Raw genomic sequence first — 22,679 nt, forward strand, 5'->3', positions numbered from 1 at the left:
TGTATTGTTTGTTGTAAATCTTGAAGTGTAAACCTACATGTTTCTGTTTAATTTGATTGTAAATGAAGCTTGTTAGCAATGTAATGTTACACATATTGTTTTTACATTTGTACCTGTACAAGTGCGGCGTTTCCGGTAACATCCTCGTATGGGATCACGTCAGGTATCAAGAGAAATCGAAGGGTCTCAAAGTGCAGCTGTCACGACTCTGTGTCATCACCATACGTCACGTGACCCTCCTGCTTCCCTATGATTGGCTATTACAACGTTATTTGCGTTATCATTATAGTTCCACTAAGCCACAATACATAACTTGTCACATGCATGGTCAGGGCGGTGGGTTGTTATGGTGAAACATGTCCGTCCCGGGCAGCCGCCACAACGGTTATCTCCCGTGGCTACGTGATTTCTCAACGCTTTGAAGCAATGACGTCTTTTCATATGTTTTCATGTTTTGTTTGCAAATGTTAAGCGGTGTTAATTCAATAGAGATGAGTATCTTAGAATGTGAACTTTCTTTGATATAAACGTTTGTTTCAGTTCTTTTAGCAATTAATAAATTTTATTTTTATTCACAATTATATTTTTTATTCGTTTTACTTACTGGCTTACAAGGCGTACTGGTCTACTTAAGGTGAAAGCAATGCGAGAAACCACTAATGCCCTCACTGGATTCGAACCCAGAAAACTAACGTTACCTCCTTGTTATGCCATACATTCCCTGGTATCACCTTAACTGTTAGCAGTCAACGTAAAATAGCATAGAACCCTGTCAACTGTAACCCACAGTAACACAGACTCCTGTCCGCTGTTACCACAGTGACACAGAGCCCTAACGACTGTAACCCACAGTAAAGCATACTCCTATCCACTGTTACCACAGTGACACGGAATCCTGTCGACTGTTACCAGTGACACAGAACCCTGACGACCGTTACCCACAGTAACACAGAATCCTGTCCACTGTTACCACAGTGACACAGAACCCTGACAACTGTAACCCACAGTAACACATACTCCTATCCACTGTTACCACAGTGACACAGAACCCTGACGACCGTTACCCACAGTAACACAGAATCCTGTCCACTGTTACCACAGTTTACACAGACCCCTGACGACCGTTACCACAGTAACAGGAATCCTGTCCACTGTTACCATAGTAACACAGAACCCTGTCAACTGTTACCATAGTAACAGAATCCTGTCAACTGTTACCACAGTGACACAGAATCCTGTCAACTGGGTTACCACAGTAACACAGAATCCTGTCAACTGCTACCACAGTAACACAGAATCCTGTCAACTGGGTTACCACAGTAACACAGAATCCTGTCAACTGTTACCACAGTAACACAGAATCCTGTCAACTGTTACCACAGTGACACAGAATCCTGTCAACTAGGTTACCACAGTAACACAGAATCCTGTCAACTGTTACCACAGTAACACAGAATCCTGTCAACTGTTACCACAGTGACACAGAATCCTGTCAACTGGGTTACCACAGTAACACAGAATCCTGTCAACTGCTACCACAGTAACACAGAATCCTGTCAACTGGGTTACCACAGTAACACAGAATCCTGTCAACTGTTACCACAGTAACACAGAATCCTGTCAACTGTTACCACAGTGACACAGAATCCTGTCAACTGGGTTACCACAGTAACACAGAATCCTGTCAACTGCTACCACAGTAACACAGAATCCTGTCAACTGGGTTACCACAGTAACACAGAATCCTGTCAACTGTTACCACAGTAACACAGAATCCTGTCAACTGTTACCACAGTGACACAGAATCCTGTCAACTGGGTTACCACAGTAACACAGAATCCTGTCAACTGCTACCACAGTAACACAGAATCCTGTCAACTGCTACCACAGTAACACAGAATCCTGTCAACTGGGTTACCACAGTAACACAGAATCCTGTCAACTGCTACCACAGTAACACAGAATCCTGTCAACTGGGTTACCACAGTAACACAGAATCCTGTCAACTGCTACCACAGTAACACAGAATCCTGTCAACTGCTACCACAGTAACACAGAATCCTGTCAACTGTTACCACAGTAACACAGAATCCTGTCAACTGGGTTACCACAGTAACACAGAATCCTGTCAACTGGGTTACCACAGTAACACAGAATCCTGTGCATGTGCACCTGTTTCATCCAGGACTAACTCATCTCTGACAGAAAGAGCAGTCATTGACAATGGCAGCTATTTTAAAACACATTTTGCTGCACATAAGTTTTGTCCTTCAGCAAGTGTAAAATAGTTTATTTCATCAAAGACTTTGATTCACGAAATGAGTACAATCACATGTAATGACCTGATTACTGAACAGACTGGCGGTGACATCATGTGCAGTGCTGACAGTCACACTTGGTCGTAACACCCAGGCTGCCACATGGAATATCACATAAGTTTAAAAATAGAAATATTCAAATGATTGTTTCCAAAAATAGGTTTCTAACACACAAACAATGCATGAATACATTCCATTTTGTAAGCTATTTAAATAACAAAGATATAACAAACAGCTACATCCATGTATAGGATAATTAAGATACCTATCACATGGAAAATACCCGTCCCTGTCCCACTATAGCATGGAAGCAAACTACTATATCATAACACAGATTTACAATGGCTTAAAGCTAACACAGACTTGTGACATATGGGGATCAGCATCGTAATAATAACAATGTTTAGTTCAGAAATATTTTACAACTGAAACAGAACGGACCAGAATCTCTTCAACTAAATTCATCTTTTGAGGAAAATCGACATTTCACATTTACAAATTTAGAAATTACTTTGATTCAGTTTACACAGCACTTAACGCACATCAACAAGTTTTAAACCAAATATCATTCACATCAGACCACTGTGCATACTAAATATATCCTGTACAGAAATATCTATGAACAATATACTACAGGTCTTAAACTTTCACGAACTCAGCAATATAATGACAAACAAGAATGCAGTCTTCTTGAGCTATACTGCTCTACTTTCAAACTTTCAACATCCATTCCAGACTATAATTTGCAATCTATTTTGCCAAAGTTCTCAATTCAACATGTGAAAACTGAACCAAAGAAAATTCCCAGGAAGACTAAAAGAAGACGTAGATTGTACAAGCGCAGTTCACAGGGCAATGATATGTGTCTCTCTACGACGCCACATACAAAGAGACGATAGTGCATGGTCTGTAGTCTAGTGCACGTTGTTGACGTTGTATGTGCTGCACAAACAGTCTAATTTTAGTGAGATACTAACTTAAATCAAGAATAGTTTCATTTTTTGTTACCAAGTAAAGCTGCGCTTAATCACTTATGACTCTTGTACATTTTCTCTAAACCAGAAAATTATGGCATTCCTAAAAGAAATAATACTTTCAGTTTCATAACCTTTTCTTTTACTACTGCTGAATCTGAATCAAATCATAAATTGTTTCCAGCCCCACTGGTAAAACCTCAACACACTTCACTAGTCATCTGCATCTCTGATCCCTTGTAAACAACTATTAGCAAAAAAGGAACTTGAAATTTTGTACTCATCCAACACAAAATTCTGACAAAGTGAAATAATAAACAAGTGTTATTTCTTTCCACACTGATGGTTTGCTGAGGGAAATTCTGTCCGAAGATGAGTATGACTATGAAGATAAACAGTAATCACAAGATCACATTGATGTGGTTTGGTTCCTTTCTATTTGGGATCTCCACCTGTCCCTTGAGTGTAAAACATCGTCTAAAGCAGTTCTATATATAGACTGTTAAATATTTGCTGAAAAAAATATACTTTTATAACAATAAAAAATATACTTCTACAAACTGAAAACAACAGTATATGTAAAACCCTGCTTTGTTTGACTCATAATGTCATGTTGTTACTGTGTTTCACTTGAGCATGTGTCAGACAAACAACAACATCGGTCGCAAGTGGACCGGACTTCATAGGAGTGATTGTTACATCATATTCAAGGTGTACACGTTCACGCGTATTAACGACGAGCCACGTACACTGCCTCTATGTGATTGTTACATCATATTCAAGGTGTACACGTTCACGCATATTAATGACGAGCCACGTACACTGCCTCTATGTGATTGTTACATCATATTCAAGGTGTACACGTTCACGCGTATTAACGACGAGCCACGTACACTGCCTCTATGTGATTGTTACATCATATTCAAGGTGTACACATTCACGCGTATTAATGACGAGCCACGTACACTGCCTCTATGTGATTGTTACATCATATTCAAGGTGTACCCGATCTCATGTATTAATGGCAACACGTACACTGACTCTTATGTGATTGTTACATCATTTGCAAGGTGTACCCGAATACGTGTATTAATGATGATATCCAGTGTGTACCTGATCACGTGTATTAACGGCGACACACTACACAAACTCCAAAGCAATTGGTCGGTTAAATGAATATACTGCAATGTTATAGCAGATGTCATCAATCAGCTTACAGGCAGTCTACAGGTCGGACATATTTCATGATCCTTTCAAACACATTCTTCAAAACAACCATAATGTCTTTATCTAACATTTAAAATGACTTACAGCATTAATAGGATGCTCCAATCTGTCTTTAATGTTACATATTTATGAATATTTGTGCCCGTCATGTCAGCTCTAATTCACAACATGCAAACATGTTAAACTTTCAACAATGTCATACTGCAATTAAAGGCAACTATCCTAATGATAAGAGGCGACTAGCGGGAGGTCAGGCTCGCTGACTTGGTTGGCACATGTCATAAGTTACCAGTTGCACAGATTGATTCTCATGCTGTTGATCAATGGATTGTCTGGTCCAGACTCGATTATTTACAGACCTCCACCATATAGCTGGAATATTGCTGAATGTGGCATAAAACTAAACTCACTCACTCATACTGCAATGCATCAAAAATATATTAAAATATTGCGACACAAATTATGTCATGGTTACCCAAGCCACTGGTGTCCACTTGCCTTGTAAACTTCATTACACATTTCAGGAATATTTCACCAGGTAATAAATGGATTTAAAAAACAAAAAACCTTCTGAGGAAAAAGCCTCATAACTTAAAATGATACCCACACACTTATTGTTGATCATGTCTATGCGAGTGTTAGCTAGAGAACTGCTCTGACAGTGCAGTCTGGACCAGTGTCATGTAGGCATGTCCCTCTACCTTGTAGCAGTGTTGCTGGGCAACCTGGTCCCTCGCCATGGTAACAATTTGACCTCTCTTTTCCAGAGATGACAAGATGGAGCGAGCCTTGATGACAAATTCCTGCAAAATAATTTACACATGTAACAACATACACCTGGCTAGAAAGGATCACGTGGCTAAACAGGATGACAGAGCTAGTGAGGATCACAGAGCTAATCAGAGCCCAGGGCTAGTCAGGATTACAAAGTCAGTCAGGTTCACAGAGCTAGTCAGGATCACAAGGCTTGTCAGGATCAAGGGGCTAGTAAGGGTCACTGGGCAAGTCAGGTTCGTGGGGCAAGTCAGGATCACAGTGTTAGTCAGGATCAGGGGACTAGTCATGTTCATGTGGCTAGTAAGAATCACGAATTTGAAGCAAGTTAGATCAAAGGGCCAGTCAGGATCACAGGGCTAGTCAGAACACAGGGCTAGTCTGGATCTTGAGGCTAGATTCATGGGGTTGTCAAGGTCACAGCTTAGTCAGGATCACAGGGCTAGTCAGGATCATGGTGCTAGTAAGGATCATGGGGCTGGTCAAGTTCATAGGCCTAGTCATGGTCACAGGCTAGTCAGGATCAGGGGGCTAGTCAGATTCAGGGGGCTGGTCAGGATCATGGAGCTAGTAAAGATCATGGGGCTACTCAGGATCACAGGGATAGTCAGACCGCGGGGCTAGATACATTCTGTTATTGATGCATGGTGCTAATCAGATAGTGGAGCTAGTCAGGATGATCAGGATCATGGGTTAGTCATGTTGCGGGATTAGAGAAATCTTGTTACTGCTTCCAAGAAACAAAAGTATTGTAAAACCAGTCAAGGGGCACAGCATTAGTTACCTGAGGTGTGTCGTACAGCAGGCCGGTCTCCCCATCCTGGATGAGATCCCGGTTCCCAGTTACTCTGCGGGCCAGCACTGGCACCCCCACGTCCATCGCCTGGTCACATACACAGCATCACAGTGGGAACATCTTGAAAAACTAACCCTCATAATCACTTCTCTTTTCGTTGGTGATTTGTATTTATTTGAAATATACAAAAGAAGGTTGAAGTTAGACGAAGCCACTTGAAATAATTGAAAGGAAGACAGTACAAGAACACTACTGGACCATCTAACAATGTCTCAGAGAAAGAGGGTTGAAAAGGCATTTGACAAGAACCTTGACAGAACCAAATGAAAATAAAGAAAGACTGTCATACCTCAAGAATAGCCAATGACATGCCTTCACTTTTTGAAGAATTGACCAATGAAAAGCAGTCTCTCATGGCTGCATGAGTGTCTTCCTTTGAAAGGCCTGGGATGTAGATCACACCAGCAGATCTGAAAATCAAACAATTTGCACCTCTGTGATTATCTGTGAAATATCTGCGATTGAGTTTATACTAACATAGTTTAGAAGTTTTCAAAATTATCCAAACAACACAGTTTTTTAACACAACAAGGTTTTTATACCTTTACAGCCAATTACTAAGATTTCATGACAAAAGTCTTGACAAGTCCCTGACAGCACATCACAGGTGTCCTATAATGTATCTTTTTGTAAGCGTACACGTTATTGATAATTACACGATTTCAGTGACAATTATCTTGACAATGCCTGGATAAAATGTGTCAGACTTCTGTGCCAGTGATTGTTGGATGGGATGATATAATCATTTATGATATAAAAATAGTCTCCACCGGAGACATCATGTTTGGTATTACTACAATGAAATGGTAGACAGTTGTGACATCATCTGTTACCATGACAAGACTCTCTACCTAGTTCTTCATCTATCATCACACTACTATGTATTTCCACAGATACGGGCATGGGTGTCTGATTGTATGTGAGACAGGAACGGTCCGAGCAGTCAAACTGGCAGTCTGGAACTGATTCCTTAGGAGGGTCATCTGAATGGATTGTCTGTCTGATGTAAAGTCACAAGTGTAGGGCCAGTCCGAGGCAAACCACATGTGTTCCCATTATGCTGAAAACATCTCCATAGAGATATGATCATATTTTGACAGACGACCACTTCATTTTCAGCCGATCCAGTCTCCAGCATACTCATGGTACACAGACATTGATTTTCTGTATGATGTGGCTTGATGTATGTGCAGTTAAAGTTGAAATTAACATGTTTTCCCACAACATTCTGAGGGTAGAGGACAATGAAAAATTCTTCCCTTCAACTTACTGTTTCACAGCTGGCCAGAAAGTTTCTTCAAAATATTCGGCATCAATCTGGAAGACAGACATACGAGCATGATGAACATTTTCAGACTGACACAGGTACCATGCAGCTCTACAAACAGAATTAAATTTTGTGTGATTGCTCAATTTTGGGAGAGTAGGTATTCATACACACATACACAGTGCACACACTCTCTGACACTCTACCTGAGCACCTCTTGTTAGGCGTGAATCTACAGATAAAGCAGAGCATGACATTAACTGTCCTGAGTCACCCATCGTCGGTCCAATGATCACATAATACACTAAGCAGTCTTCTCAGTCCTCACTCATCGTCGGTCCAATGATCACATAATACACTAAGCAGTCTTCTCAGTCCTCACTCACAGTCGGTCTAATGATCACATAATACACTGAGCAGTCTTCTCCGTCCTTACTCAACGTCGGTCTAATGATCACATAATACACTGAGCAGTCTTCTCAGTCCTCACTCACCGTCGGTCTAATGATCACATAATACACTGAGCAATCTTCAGTCCAATGATCACATAATACACAGGGCAGTCTTCTCAGTCCTCACTCACCTTTGGTCCAATGATCACATAATACACTGAGCAGTCTTCTCTGTACTCACTCACTCACCTTTGGTCCAACGATCACATAATACACTGAGCAGTCTTCTCTGTGCCACTCTGGAAAGAAAACAATTCACGATTCAGATATATGCTAATATATTGCAATTCTTGTTTGGAAATTATTACTGAGGAAGCCAGTTAGTCAAGATATCATCATCTGGACACTGTCTTGTCAGGACACTGACTTGCCAGGACACTGACTAGTTCAGACTCTAACTCGTCTGGAAACTGACAAGACTGGACACTGACATGTCTGGATACTGACTACTCTGAACACTGATTTGTTTGGACACTGTCTTATTTGGACACAAATTAGTCTGGACAGTGTCTTGTCAGGACACTGACTTGCCAGGACACTGACTAGTTCAGACTCTGACTCGTCTTGAAACTGACAAGACTGGACACTGACTACTCTGAACACTGACTTGTTTGGACATTGACTAGTCTGGACATTGTCTTATTTGGACACAAACTAGTCTGGACACTGTCTTGTCTGGATGATGATTTCTGCAGACACAGACACACTTGTCACCTGTATGAAGCAGACAGACACACCTGTCATCTCTAAGAAGCAGACAGATACTTGTCATCTGTATCAAGCAGACTGAGACACACTTGTCATCTGTATCAAGCAGACACACTTGTCATCTGTATGAAGCAGACACAGACACACTTGTCATCTGTATCAAGTAGACACACTTGTCATCTGTATCAAGCAGACACAGACACACTAGTCATCTGTATGAAGCAGACAGACACACTTGTCATCTGTATGAAGCAGACACACTTGTCATTTGTATGAAGCAGACACAGACACACTAGTCATCTGTATGAAGCAGACAGACACACTTGTCATCTGTATGAAGCAGACACACTTGTCATTTGTATGAAGCAGACACAGACACACTAGTCATCTGTATGAAGCAGACAGATACTTGTCATCTGTATCAAGCAGACATAGACACACTTGTCATCTGTATCAAGCAGACACACTTGTCATTTGTATGAAGCAGACACAGGCACACTTGTCATCTGTATGAAGCAGACAGATACTTGTCATCTGTATCAAGCAGACACAGACACACTTGTCATCTGTATGAAGCAGACATAGACACACTTGTCATCTGCATGAAGCAGACACACTTGTCATCTGTATGAAGCAGACAGATACTTGTCATCTGTATCAAGCAGACACAGACACACTTGTCATCTGTATGAAGCAGACATAGACACACTTGTCATCTGCATGAAGCAGACACACTTGTCATCTGTATGAAGCAGACACAGACACATTTCTTCTCTGTGTGAAGCAGACACACTTCTCATCTGTGTGAAGCAGACACACACTTGTCATCTGTGAGAGGAAAACTTCTAACAGGCAGACACACAGTCATATTTGATTAGGCTGACATAACAATAGATATCCAAAAAAACAGACATTGGTCCTACCTGAAAACTTGTCAATAAGAAACACCGGGTCCTTCACAGGCCTGATGCCCCCGACAAGGAGGAACACTGTGATGTTGCTGAGTGATGTAGTTCCCGCAGGGATGTGGTTGTGGGACTTCAGGTACTTCAGCAAGCAGAAAGAGGAAGAAGGTTCAGTTATCACAGCTGCAACACAGAGAGGGAGTTAAGTTATCATATCTGCAAGAGAGAAGGAGGTTCAGTTATCACAGCTGCAACACAGGGGGGGTTCAGGTATCATATCTACAACACAGAGAGGTTCAGTTATCACAGCTGCATCACAGAGGGAGGTTCAGTTATCACATCTACAAGAGAGAGGGAGGTTATGTTATGACATCTACAACACACAGGGAGGTTCAGTTATCACTGCGGCAACACAGACGGAGGTTCAGTTATTACATCTTCAACACAGAGGGAGGTTCAGTTATCACAGTGGCAACACAGAGGGAGGTTTAGTTATCACAGCAGCAACATAGAGGGGGTTCAGTTATCACAGCAACAACACAGTGGGAGGTTCAGTTATTACATCTACAACACAGAGGGAGGTTCAGTTATCACTGCAGCAACACAGAGGGAGGTTCAGTTATCACCGCTGCATCACAGAGGGACGTTCAGTTATAACATCTACAAGAGCGAGGGAGGTTACGTTTTGACATCTACAACACATAGGGAGGTTCAGTCATCACTGCAGCAACACAGAGGGAGGTTCAGTTATCACAGCAGCAACACAGTGGGAGGTTTAGTTATCACAGCAGCAACATGGGGGGGTTCAGTTATTACATCTACAACACAGAGGGAGGTTCAGTTATCAAAGCAGCAACACAGAGGGAGGTTCAGTTATTACATCTACAACACAGAGGGAGGTTCAGTTATCAAAGCAGCAACACAGAGGGAGGTTCAGTTATTACATCTACAACACAAAGGGAGGTTCAGTTATCAAAGCAGCAACACAGAGAGGGGTTCAGTTATCAGAGCTTCAACAGAGATGAGGGATCGGTTATCACAGCTGCACCATGAAAGCACAAGTTGTCAGCATGATGAACTAACAGTCGAAACACTATGTCAGTCCAGGACAAGTAAAAGCAGCAGATGAATACCAACCTTGTTTGATTTCCTTGACTTTATTACTTGGCATTTCTGGCTGTGAAAAGACAATACACAATAACAACAACCATAACACCTCTGATCTGAACACATGCTGATCTGTCGTCAACGTTACAATCACAATAAAGTGAGTGAGTGAGGTCAGTTTAAACCCGCTTTGCACATTATTTCAGTCACATACACCAGTTAAGCTGAATTAGAGAGATGATACCGAAGTGATGCAGGTTACACATGTTCTCCACTCAGATGAAAACCATCTGTAACACATGCTTGTCTCCTGTGAAGACCCAGGTTAGAGTACTGATCTTCAGTAACCCACGCTTGTCTCCCGTGAAGACCCAGGTTAGAGTACTGATCTTCAGTAACCCATGCTTGTCTCCCTTGAAGACCCAGGTTAGAGTACTGATCTTCAGTAACCCATGCTTGTCTCCCGTGAAGACCCAGGTTAGAGTACTGATCTTCAGTAACCCATGCTTGTCTCCCGTGAAGACCCAGGTTAGAGTACTGATCTTCAGTAACCCATGCTTGTCTCCCGTGAAGACCCAGGTTAGAGTACTGATCTTCAGTAACCCATGCTTGTTGTAAGAGGCAACTAATGGGATCCAGTGGTCAGACTCGCTGGTTTAGTTGACATGTGTCGTTGGCATCGTCAGTCTCCCAATTGCAAAGATCGATGCTCAAGCTATTGATCACTGGATTGTCAGGTCCAGACTTGATTATTACAGACTGCTTCAGTATAGCTGTAATATTGCTGAGTGCAGCCCAAAACTAAACTCACTCCCTCTGCTGGGAGGTTAGTTGTGTTAAACATAATAAAGGACTTACAACTGTCTTTAAAAACATATGGTGTTTAGAATATTTGTTTTACCACAGATTCATAACTTCAACACGGTAACAGAAGGATTAGTTGAGCTGTGAGTTAGATTTTCCATGAAGCAAGAGTTATGTTTAATCATGTTAATAGCGTCCCTTCTCACCCATAAAGACGATGTTCTCGATAACATTGACGGACTGAACACCACAACATATCTGCAACGAGAGAGTGAGGCAGTGATGTGACAGGTCTGTTACAGCAGTTGTACAGTTTTATTACATCAACATTAAAGCAATTTTACATGAATTATAAATATAAACAACAGGTATTGCAGGCATTTCCTTAACTCTTAAAAACACATATTTCAAGTTTAGTGAAACATTTTTCAAGACAAGTTCTCGTAGATTATCAGATCTCAGGATTACACAAGAAGAAGGAGCAACAGTAGCTGGAAAAGTATCGCTTAACAATGACCTTGACCTTCAGTAGACATGGCATCAGCAGCTATTGTGGTTGGATTTGTAAAGGTGCATGAGGACAGGGCCTTGACTTTCGGAGCCCTCTTAGCACTATGATAGTCATAGGTGCCATACATTAACACTAACCTATCACTGCCTTAGCACTAAGAGAACTTGAAAATCTAGGCCCAGGACAATACAATGATGTGAATATATTTAACCAGACCTTGCTGACTTTGACCTTTGACTAAGAGACTGATACAAGGAGAGGTATGCACCAATTTTTAATGCGTTTTATAATATCACTAAGGACAAAACATTTGTTACTCTTTCAAACACAGCTCCAATCAAAAAAAAGAAATTTACACCAACAGTGACTGTGTTTATAGACACAAGTAGTCATTCACACTTTGACCTAGCAGTTTCTTTAGGCAACAGACAGGTGCCTTGAGTTACCTGGCTCTGTGAACAGCCTCCGTCATGATGGAGAGTTTGTTGATGTCCTTGTAAAACTCGTTGACATCAGTGCCCCCGAGGATGAGGATGGAGGGTACGGTGCTGGCTGGAAGAGAAATGGCTTCCTGACTGCATGTGGATTACATCTAGGCTCAGCAATATTCTACACCCTTGTAAGAGGTCTGCAAGGAATCAGGTCAGCTCAAGACAGGCCAGTGATAGACAGTGCTACTGACTTAAAGCTTCCAACACAGTGCATCTGTCACTGGACAGGAAATATAAGTCAGATTTTCTTGGCACTTGCATAATGCGGCTATGGAATGACAGCATGAGTAGCCTTGAGGACTAAGTGAGTCTTTGTCTGGCAATATTGGTGATGAGGTAAACCAGGGAAATGCATCATAATGTTATTGTTTTCCATGCTATACAGAGGCCATTTGTGGTAAATATAACCCATTAGACATTTATCAGTCTTATTAGCTGTAAGCAACAGCTCTGCCCCAACACAAACAGTGATACCTCTGATAAGGCAACCTGATCTGTAGGCATGGATCCCAATGACAAGGTCCACATTCTTGTGCTGCAGGAATGCTTGGAACTCCCTGACGGACTGGAAGGTCTTGGGGTCTTCCATGAGGCACTGGTGGCCATGGCTGGTCAGGTACGAGCTGGGGACAGAGGAAGTCACGCTGGTACTGAAGTAGGGGTAGTACTGAAGGTAGTAGTATAGGGAATGACAGTCCGAAAACACTTTACATATAGGTGTGCTAAAGCTAAGCAAAGCTAAGCAAAGCTAAGCAAATTGCTTAGCTTTGCTTAGCTTTGCTTAGCTTTAGCACACCTATATGTAAAGTGTTTTCGGACTGTCATTCCCTATACTACTAAGGTACTGAAGCTCATCTGAACCTGGAGCTGTTCACCTGGTTCCCGTTTCACAGCTATCGTAGTACTACAACTGTCATAAGTCAGTGACAGTAAAAGTATGTAACAGTAAAATAGGTACGACAGTCATTGCGCTATGATAGCTTTGCATAACTTGTATCTGATTCTGGAGACTTTGGTTATCTGTTTCTGAAGGTTGTAGCTCACCTGGTTCTGGATATTGTAGTGCACATGGTTCTGAAGACTGTAGCTCACCTGATTCTGAATATTTCAGCTCAGCTGATACTGGAGATCGTAGCTCACCTCATTCTGGAGATCATGGCAACCTGATTCTAGAGATAGTAGCTCACCTGATTCCACAGATTGTAGCTCACTTGATTCTGTAGATTGTGGTTAATCTGTTACCGGAGATTGTAGCTCACCTGATTCTGGAGATTGTTTCTCACCTAATTCTGCAGATTGTAGCTCTCCTGACTGGGGAGATAGTAGCTTACCTGATTCTGAAGCTCACATGTTCTCATTGTGATATTAGCTGATCTGTTTCTGGGCTAAGTTCATTTGAATTCAGAGATGGTGAAAGCAACAAATTTCATTGTTTAGAATACTTCCTTATACATGACATGCATCTCTAATTATGAGCAATTACAGAAAAATACCATAAAACATACCTTGAATACAATAAGCACCAACATTTTTTTAGTATCCTTAAGTCTGTCAGGCACGGAGATGTTTATAAACCCACCCAGAAACACAACCCCCAGTAAAACCTGTATCGATGCTTCTTTAATAACCCATCTGTACAAGTGGTTGGTTGGGAATGAATCAATAAATCTGAACATGTTTGCCTCATCTGTTTTTTTTCCATGATGCTTCATCATACAGAACTTCTAAGCAACACCAAACTGGTGACCATCAGAAAAAAAACAACATTAACTTAAGTAATGAAATAAGTCAGAAAAAGAATTTGGTCTCCTGTAGTTACAGCCCCAGTTAACTATGTTTTAGTTACTGAGCTCAGTTTTGACTATGAACATGTTTATCCAACAGTGTCTGATACAGGTCCGTCACAGCATTCTGTGTTTTAGATGGTAGCTCACCTGATTCTGGAGATGGTGGAGAAGTTGCCACCCTGTCGCTGCAGTGGTGACAGGAGGATGAGGGTGAGGCGCATCCTCTGTCAACTCTCATTCTCAGTCCCCGGAACTCTCATACTTAACATAAATGTTGCACCTGTAAACATCAGATGTAACTGTTAGGGGTAAGTCCCCACATGACCGCAGTGAGTAAAGGTCACACCCAACTCTGCTGAACAAGGCATAAAATATTCTTATCGGGAGTGAGTGAGTGGAAAAGCAATATCATCATAGAGCAATAATTTATGCAAAAATTCATTATTATTTATTAACACTACAAGCATTATACAATAGGATTCAGATATTAGGAAAACATACATTTAGAATATTAATTTCATCATGTCAAAAGTGATAGAACTCATCTCACAGACACAATGTTGAAAATGTACAAGTTACAACTACACAAATTCACAGAAGTTGTAGATAAATCCTAGCCTGAGGTATTCAGAACTCCACTGTTAGACAAGCCGTTCAGTAAGACAAGAGTATTGACTAGACAGTTTAATAAACTGCTTTGATGAGGTAAACATGTCATCACCTTATTAGATCAACATTGTGCAAACACTTCAAATTAGGGTCATTAAGACATGGCTCAGAGCAAGCATATCAATTGTAATCCAAGTCTACACATCAATTTAGACTCGTTAAGATCTAGCCCAAGCATACAGTAAACGTGCCGGCGGGATTAATGCCACTTGAGATAGGATTAACAGAATTACCCCTACTCTGTGTATTTGGTATTTCATTGGCTATTATAGGGCACGCCCATTTTGTATCATTTAACAAATCAAAATCTGTTTATTGTTTCAAGTTTAGATAAACAAGCATTGTGGCTAAGGTGACATAATCCCCTGCTGTATATTATCATATCAAACTTAAAAAGAAATGAAAGTGGAGGTCGTAGTTTAAGATGAAGTAAAATCTCAACAAAAACATCACTCTCAAACTCTCTTGATATCTTCCACTGTAGTTGTTCAAACACAAAAATATGCTGAAGAGTCAGTTAGAGCTTGACCATGTATGAAACTACTAAAAAACAGTCACCATAACCTTGAAAATTAACTGAAGGTCACCAAAATCGACTGGGCCCTGCACCATCCCTGTGTAAAGGTTGGTGTTGAATATGAAGAAAATCCAGTGAACAGTTCTTGAGATACCTCGCTGACAAGATTAACATGCAGCTTACATGCTGAAATCTTCAAAGTGTCACCGTGACCTTAAAAGTACACTGAAGGTCAACAAAATTAACTAAGCCCTGCACCTTCCCTAGATAAAGTTTGCTGTTGAATATGAAGAAAATCCACTGAATGGTTCTTGAGATATCTGGATGACAGAGTAAAACACTAAAGTCCCCTTGTGACCTTGAGATGAAGGTCAAGGTCACCATACTTGACTGAGACCTTTCTTTCACTGTGATAAACCTAGATACCTAGATAAACCTAGATACCAAATATGTATCTAGTCCATGGTTCTTAAGATATTCCAATTCGTACACACGGACCTACATACTTACATAGGACTAACAGAGCCTAATACAATATGCCTCTTTTCACGCTACAGGTGCGATGGGGGATAATAAGTCACCAGTTCCAAGTATTGGACAACACTGATCAGCTCTAGCCATCAGCCCAGAGTGTTGTATTGACTCTCTGACCACCTTTATTATTCTATTTCTTGTTAATAAAATTGTAATTAGCTTCTTGTGACTTCAGACTCTTTGCTGAGCTAATTCCCACTAGCAGACCAGCACACCACTTAGAATAGAGTTTTCACCAGACACCTCCTTGGGACAGGAGACCCTTATCATACCAATATTCCAGCAATATCACAGCAGGGGCACCAGAAATGAGCTTCACATATATGAGGTATCAAACCCAGGACCTCAGCATGGCAAGTGAACACTTTAGCCATCAGGCCGCGCCTACACTATCAGAGATTGAGATAACAGATGGTTGTATTGCAATACCATCCTGACATCAAATCAAGTCATTCAGTTTCCAATATCTGTCAATGTGACTAAAATAAACCAGTATGGGTCACATGGCGGACATCAGTAAAACATCAATGTTTATTAGCACATTTACACAAAGACTGAAACATACATACCAACAGAAATGGCTTGAAAAACTTTCCTTTATACAAAATGTGATTACTACGCATCCTTCAAGCCATATATCTGTACTGAACATTATCTGTCGTGTGTCAGAATAAAGAAATTTAGAGTTTAGCACATTTCCGCTACTCATCACATCATTTGTGGATTGAAAATGGTAGATACAGGAAGATAAAAGGAGAAGACATGTTATGTAAATCATTCAATACTAATGCCTTAGAAAATAGTATCAATTTTGCTCATATGTCCATTACAAGTACATATAAAGTACCTTAAAGAATTTTCTTATGTCCATCCATATACAGATAAATTTTACTCCTCATTAAAATGCAATAACCATGATATGATTCAGAATGGTGCTATGTTTGTATATTATGCTATGAAACTCAAAAGAGAAGAATCGCCACCTAGCATCATCTGAACATCACAAAAACATCACAAAAACATAACATTATATAATACTTTACACATGTGTAAAATTCTTCTATATACTACTGCTATATATTGTAGTATAGGCCTTTGAGCATTGAATAAAAGATTGATAACTAAATAAAACATCTCAGTCAAAGAGTCAAACTTTTCACACAAACAAAATATTTAACTTTAAAAGTAGACTCTTGATGACCAGCTAGGAATGAGCTTCACAACCTCAGGTCAAAACTTCATACTGAGAATGTTTTCACAACAAAAGAGAGTCTGACGGATCAAGACACTCGCCTTTATGTCCAGAACTGTTTACTTTTGCTACAATGGCTGATGTTGGTACGATGTTGCTGACGTGGTGAGACACCTAATGCTGATCCAACTGTACACACTCCCCCAACACACCTGACAGACTGGAGCTACGTGCCTCCAGAAGTAGACCCAAGTTTGCTAATCAGTGTTCCATTTCTGTCGGTGGAATGTAACCCGGTGTGACAAGTTGGCAGTTTAACAATCATGGCAATAACCAGCTAATGTTAGCTGATCCCTGCTCATTTGGTGAGTCAGTAAATGAGTGAGTGAGTGGTTGAGTGAGTGAGTCAGTCAATCATACAATGAGTGAGTAAGTGTCAGTGGTAAAGTGAGTCAGTCAGTCATTCAGACAATGAGTGAGTGTCAGTGGTAAAGTGAGTCAGTCAGTCATTCAGACAATGAGTGAGTGTCAGTGGTAAAGTGAGTCAGTCAATCAGACAATGAGTAAGTGTCAGTGGTAAAGTGAGTGAGTCAGTCATTCAGACAATGAGGGAGTAAGTGTCAGTGGTAAAGTGAGTGAGTCAGTCAATCAGACAATGAGTAAGTGTCAGTGGTAAAGTGAGCCAGTCAATCAGACAATGAGTGAGTAAGTGTCAGTGTTAAAGTGAGTCAGTCAGTCAATCAGACAATGAGGGAGTAAGTGTCAGTGATTGAGTGAGAGGTAAAGTAGTAGAGTGAGTAGGTCAATCAGTCTGTGTGCCGTTGAATGAGAGGTATAGCCAGTCAGACAGCCATTTGAACCATATTGGACAGTATATATTCAATTTCAATGAGGCAATTTTCTGAGAACATAACGTCCAGCAATAAAATCAACAAAGGACTTTTGAATATCTGGTTGAACATGAGTCATTCACTCACTCACTGAACCATCATCTCACTCATTCACACTCAGAGAACCATCATCTCACTCAATCATCATCTCACTCATTCACACTCACGGAACCATCATCTCACTCAGTCATCTCACTCATTCACACTCAGAGAACCATCATCTCACTCAATCATCATCTTACTCACTCACGTAACTCACTCATCACACACACTTATTTAACTATAATATTAAAAATATAGGAAAATTGAATTTTACCCAAGACAATGATGAAAAGAACATGTTTGCCTCATTATGCTATTATTATTTGAACAATCATGTACACATTAAAAACTGCAATTTCTGAGATATTTAATAGTCCAACAACACTGTTTACATGTGTAATGAGCCTAGCACCTGCTCAGTGATTGCTGCCACCAGATGGCTACAGTGTAACATCTGCTACCATGGTGCCCAGTAGCAAACACACTAGGATTTCGAATTCAGTATAACTGTTGTCATTTCAATGTAAGCTTCTGTTTCTAATGACCATTAAAGCTTAAAAAAAGTGATTATCTCAACAAAAGTTCCCCACAAATCAGACACTAATGGAGGTCATCATAACCATACAAGTATCTGATTTTCTCATGATACATAAACCATGGTAATCATTGCCAATATCTGCAGGGCGTCAATTTTTTTTTCTAAAAGCCACAGGGCAAGTGACTTTAAGAAAGTACTTGTGTTGACTAGTTTTCCACTTGCCCTGATTTTTATGGCATTCTATTATCATTGCAAAATTTAATAGCTACATTTTGAACAGATGTGGAATGCAGTTTGAAACCGTAAATGGAAATTATCTAGTAGCCCCTGGACAAGTAAGATACCATAATTTGATTGCCCGAAATGAAAACTGACTTGAAGTGGGCGATGGGATTTTTTAACCCCTGATCTTATGCCAAGTAACCATGGCAATCTTACCAACATGTGATCCTCTGATGTTCCATAACCATGGTAATGATACCAACACATGATGTCCACATGATGTAACCACAGTAACCACACAATTTGTTATAAACTGGTCTTAGATAATCATGGTAATTCAACCAAAATCATATCTGATGATATGTATTTTAGGTAATCATATCAGTATCCTATCATCTAAGTGGTATGCCTATTTCTCCAGGTCATCTGTGTTGTGGTATAAAACATATGTTAAATTAATTCATGTTATGTCTTCTTAGATGTCAAATACTGCACCGTATTGAACATGACTTGAGAAAGGAGGCAAAGGCCTCTTCCACATGTTCACCATAGTACAAGTACTCATGACACAACACTAGAACATCTATTAGAAAACACACAGCATTGACTCTTATAAGTAAGAGGCCTAGCAGTTTCTGTCCAGGAGGCTGGTCAACTGGGATGAGGATTCAAACTCAGACAACAGTCCAGGTAGGACATCCAAGATGAGGATTCACAGCCAACTATCCAAAAAAGACAACAGCATGAGGATTCAAACTCACACAGTGGTCAAGGTAGGTCTACCGAGATAAGGTTTCAAACTCAGATTTAAACACGGACAACTGTCCAGGTGGAAGAACCAAGATGAGGATTCAAACTCAGACAACAGTTCAGATGAGACAGCCTGGATGAGGATTCAAACTCAGACAACTGTCCAGGCAGGACAACCGAGATTTGGATTCAAACTCAGACAACTGTAACATAACTTCCAAATAACAATTTCTAGTGTATGTTTTCAGTATGTCAGTATTTATTAATACCAGTAAGTACATAAGTGTTATCTAATATTTGTGTACTGATAAGACACAAAAGTGTACAGACATGCTATGCCCAAACCATGGGTTCCTGGTCTACAGCTGATGATGTGCCACAGGTGGGTCTCACCCCCCACAGATACAGTTGTCACCCTGATACTGGACACCCACAATGACTAAAAACCTGTTTAAACATATGGACTAGGTAAACATGGACGAGGACTTTCACAGATTGTGTCGATAAGCTGATAATGACTTGCCAGCCAGACTTCATGCTGCCACCGACCTGGAGCCATGAATGTAAGCAGTATTGATTCTGTTGTAAATCAATGTACAACAGCCTTCATACACTTTTGTCTATGCAAAAAAGTCACATTAATGAAACACCTAAGACGGTCCTGATGGTGCACACTGTTTCAAGCAAAATAGCAATAAGGTGTATTGTAAACAGGAACCTATATTTAACTGTTTACTTCCTCTGGGTTTCAAGTTTTTTGTCAGTTATTAAAAGAAGCACAGACAAATTCAACTTACTTTTTTTTTATCTGAACTGTACTTTCATTTGAGAAATGGCTTGAAATGACACAACTGAAGGAAAAAACATCATTTCAGTAGTATTGCAATAGTTGGCCGCAATGGTTGCAATAGACTATTGCTATTGGAATAACGGTTTCCCCTATCCCCCAACCCCTCGATTATTCTGAGGAAAGCTGAAGGCTCTGTTTGGTTCATTGGTATCATGGCAACTTGGAAATAATCAAATTGGGGAATGCAGAGGTGAAGGTAAAATATGAAGAAATATTTCTTTAAGATATAATTAACAATCTGAGAGGCCAAATGAATTTTGTGATATCAATACATGAACCATTCATATAAGATAGGAAGTATGTATTGAAAAGGTGTCTCTTAGTTCATGAAATTTTAATGACTAATCTGAAATATGCAGGATAATGACCTAATGACCATCTGAAAGTCGCTGTGATTGAGATTTTAAAACTCTACTATTCACCAATTATGGCTCATCAGAAGACATAAGCTTATTTGGAAAGATATTACAATTCAAACATATGAATTTCTAAAGCAAATATTATTCACAAATGATTTATAAACAAATAAATCTATTTCTCCTGTCTGAATTTCGCTTTTTAAATTAATTAATACTCTTAAGGGTTAACATTAACCAACATTCTGATCACACCTGCCACGCCCTTCACCTGTTCATGATGACAGATTAAACATCAGATGAGATAAAAATATAAGATATGAGATCTCTCAGCCTCTCACTGCCTCAGTGTCTGTGACAGCATGAGAGTAAGTCTGGGCGGGGCGCCGGTCTGTCACGTCGGCGTCATCATTCATCATAGAGCAATATAAAGGTCTGTATTACATGAAAATCCTATTTGACGATCTAACACCATCTGTGTTACCTGCGGTGTTCCCCTTGCTCTCCAGGTCGATAGCTAATGATCACAAAATCAATGCACCGGTCTGTCACGTCGTGGATACAAGGGACATCACTCTTGGTGTTCTAGCTGCTCCCCGAATCTCGCATCGGCACTGTAACATTTCAGGTTCGAATCTACATATTTCGAATTTGTGCACATCTTGCAAAATTGTTGTTTTGTGGCACTTCTGTGTAAAGTACTTCAAACCATGAGGACGTGCGTGTCGTTTAGGCCCCCTGATACGTTTCTGGTGGTACCTCACAATGATCATATAAGCATATATTCTTTTTGTAAATAAGAAAAGTAAGGGAACTTCATTTTTAGTTTACGTTTGAAAAAAATGGGAGATATCTCGGACTCAATCAATGTGAATACCAGGATGATATCCGAGGATTTTTGGCTGGTTTATTATCTCTGCTGCGCTAACCGTGCGCAAATGTGTAAGTATAGACTGATCAACAAAGAAGAAACCTTTGACTGAATAATATTTCCATTTTCATTACAATTTTAACCATCAGTCAGTGGTAAAAACAATAAGGACGGAAAAATAACGAAGTCAATGTGTGTCTTTATATTTTGTATTATAATCCTAAAATTAATTTATTATCACATTCGTATGCATTATGAAACTCGATAAAAAGTACTCGATCTGTTTACACTTGTAGTGAATGTAAAACATGACTGTAATATCTAGACATTTTATAGATTGCAAACGTGAATAATATTTCACACACACGTCCTAAGCACGTCCTCGTGTATGATTACATTTCAAAAATGAACGAAAACAAAATGCAAATATTTAAATTAAAACAGACTAAGGTTATAGCAACAATGTCAGGTTATTACTTAGTTTAAGAAATGTATCCATCAGCATCCACATAAAGGAACGATATGCCATTCTGCAGCTGACAAAGGATCCTTTTCCATGCCATGTGTCTTTTAACAGTCCAATGTGCGAAAAAGCTATTGTTATTACTAGTGGTAGTTTCTCAACTGGTCACGTGACTGTTTCAGGTTCTCCACACTGATGTATAGTCTCATTGGTCACCCAAGATAGCACACCTGGAAACTAATTGCCTGATGTCTAATATTGCTTCTTTGAAAAAAGTAATAACTTTAGCAAATAATAGGCAATCAATCAACGTACTGACGGTTAATCCTTGAAGGAAAGGCGTTGTTTTAACACAGTCACTTTACGACAAGGTGCATTTTATATACATGCAGATCATTATATCTACTAACTGATAACCCGCTGGCTGATTAATTACTTTTTAGCTTGCACAGTGGATTTTTCAACAGGAAGCAATTATGTATGTAGATTTACAAATCTTATGAAAACTTGATGTTGCCATTTATTCATTTACCGTAACATAAAATGTCCACAGAAATTTGAATTAATTACTCCTTCAAATTACTAAGTCATAGTTTTAGGACAA

General features: G+C 40.0%; 2 protein-coding genes across 2 annotated transcripts in view; both read right to left on the bottom strand.

Annotated features, from left to right (window-relative positions):
• Nucleotides 1-22,679, bottom strand: part of LOC137293001 (vacuolar protein sorting-associated protein 33A-like) — a 182,185-nt gene that overhangs the window by 82,014 nt on the left and 77,492 nt on the right. The window lies entirely within an intron of this gene.
• Nucleotides 2,274-21,316, bottom strand: LOC137280029 (glycosyltransferase 1 domain-containing protein 1-like). The gene is made up of 12 exons (XM_067811855.1): nucleotides 21,226-21,316; nucleotides 14,329-14,461; nucleotides 12,869-13,017; nucleotides 12,350-12,455; nucleotides 11,599-11,650; nucleotides 10,619-10,658; nucleotides 9,500-9,664; nucleotides 8,058-8,107; nucleotides 7,420-7,466; nucleotides 6,439-6,559; nucleotides 6,078-6,176; nucleotides 2,274-5,322 (listed from the first exon to the last, which is right to left on the bottom strand). The coding sequence occupies exons 2-12, from the start codon at nucleotides 14,400-14,402 to the stop codon at nucleotides 5,158-5,160; spliced, it is 1,068 nt and encodes a 355-aa protein (XP_067667956.1). The 5' UTR covers nucleotides 14,403-14,461; nucleotides 21,226-21,316; the 3' UTR covers nucleotides 2,274-5,157.

The sequence above is a fragment of the Haliotis asinina genome, chromosome 1 (assembly GCF_037392515.1).
Source record: "Haliotis asinina isolate JCU_RB_2024 chromosome 1, JCU_Hal_asi_v2, whole genome shotgun sequence".
NCBI classification, from domain to species: domain Eukaryota; kingdom Metazoa; phylum Mollusca; class Gastropoda; order Lepetellida; family Haliotidae; genus Haliotis; species Haliotis asinina.

What these genes read in the sequence shown, in the direction of transcription:
- LOC137280029 (XM_067811855.1), bottom strand. Translation starts at nt 14,402, where the DNA reads ATGCGCCTCACCCTCATCCTCCTGTCACCACTGCAGCGACAGGGTGGC. An exon ending in ATCAGGTTGCCTTATCAGAG is followed by an intron (nt 12,456 to 12,868) that starts GTATCACTGTTT and finishes TTTCTCTTCCAG; the next exon opens with CCAGCACCGTACCCTCCATC. An exon ending in CGAGAACATCGTCTTTATGG is followed by an intron (nt 10,659 to 11,598) that starts GTGAGAAGGGAC and finishes GTCTTTTCACAG; the next exon opens with CCAGAAATGCCAAGTAATAA.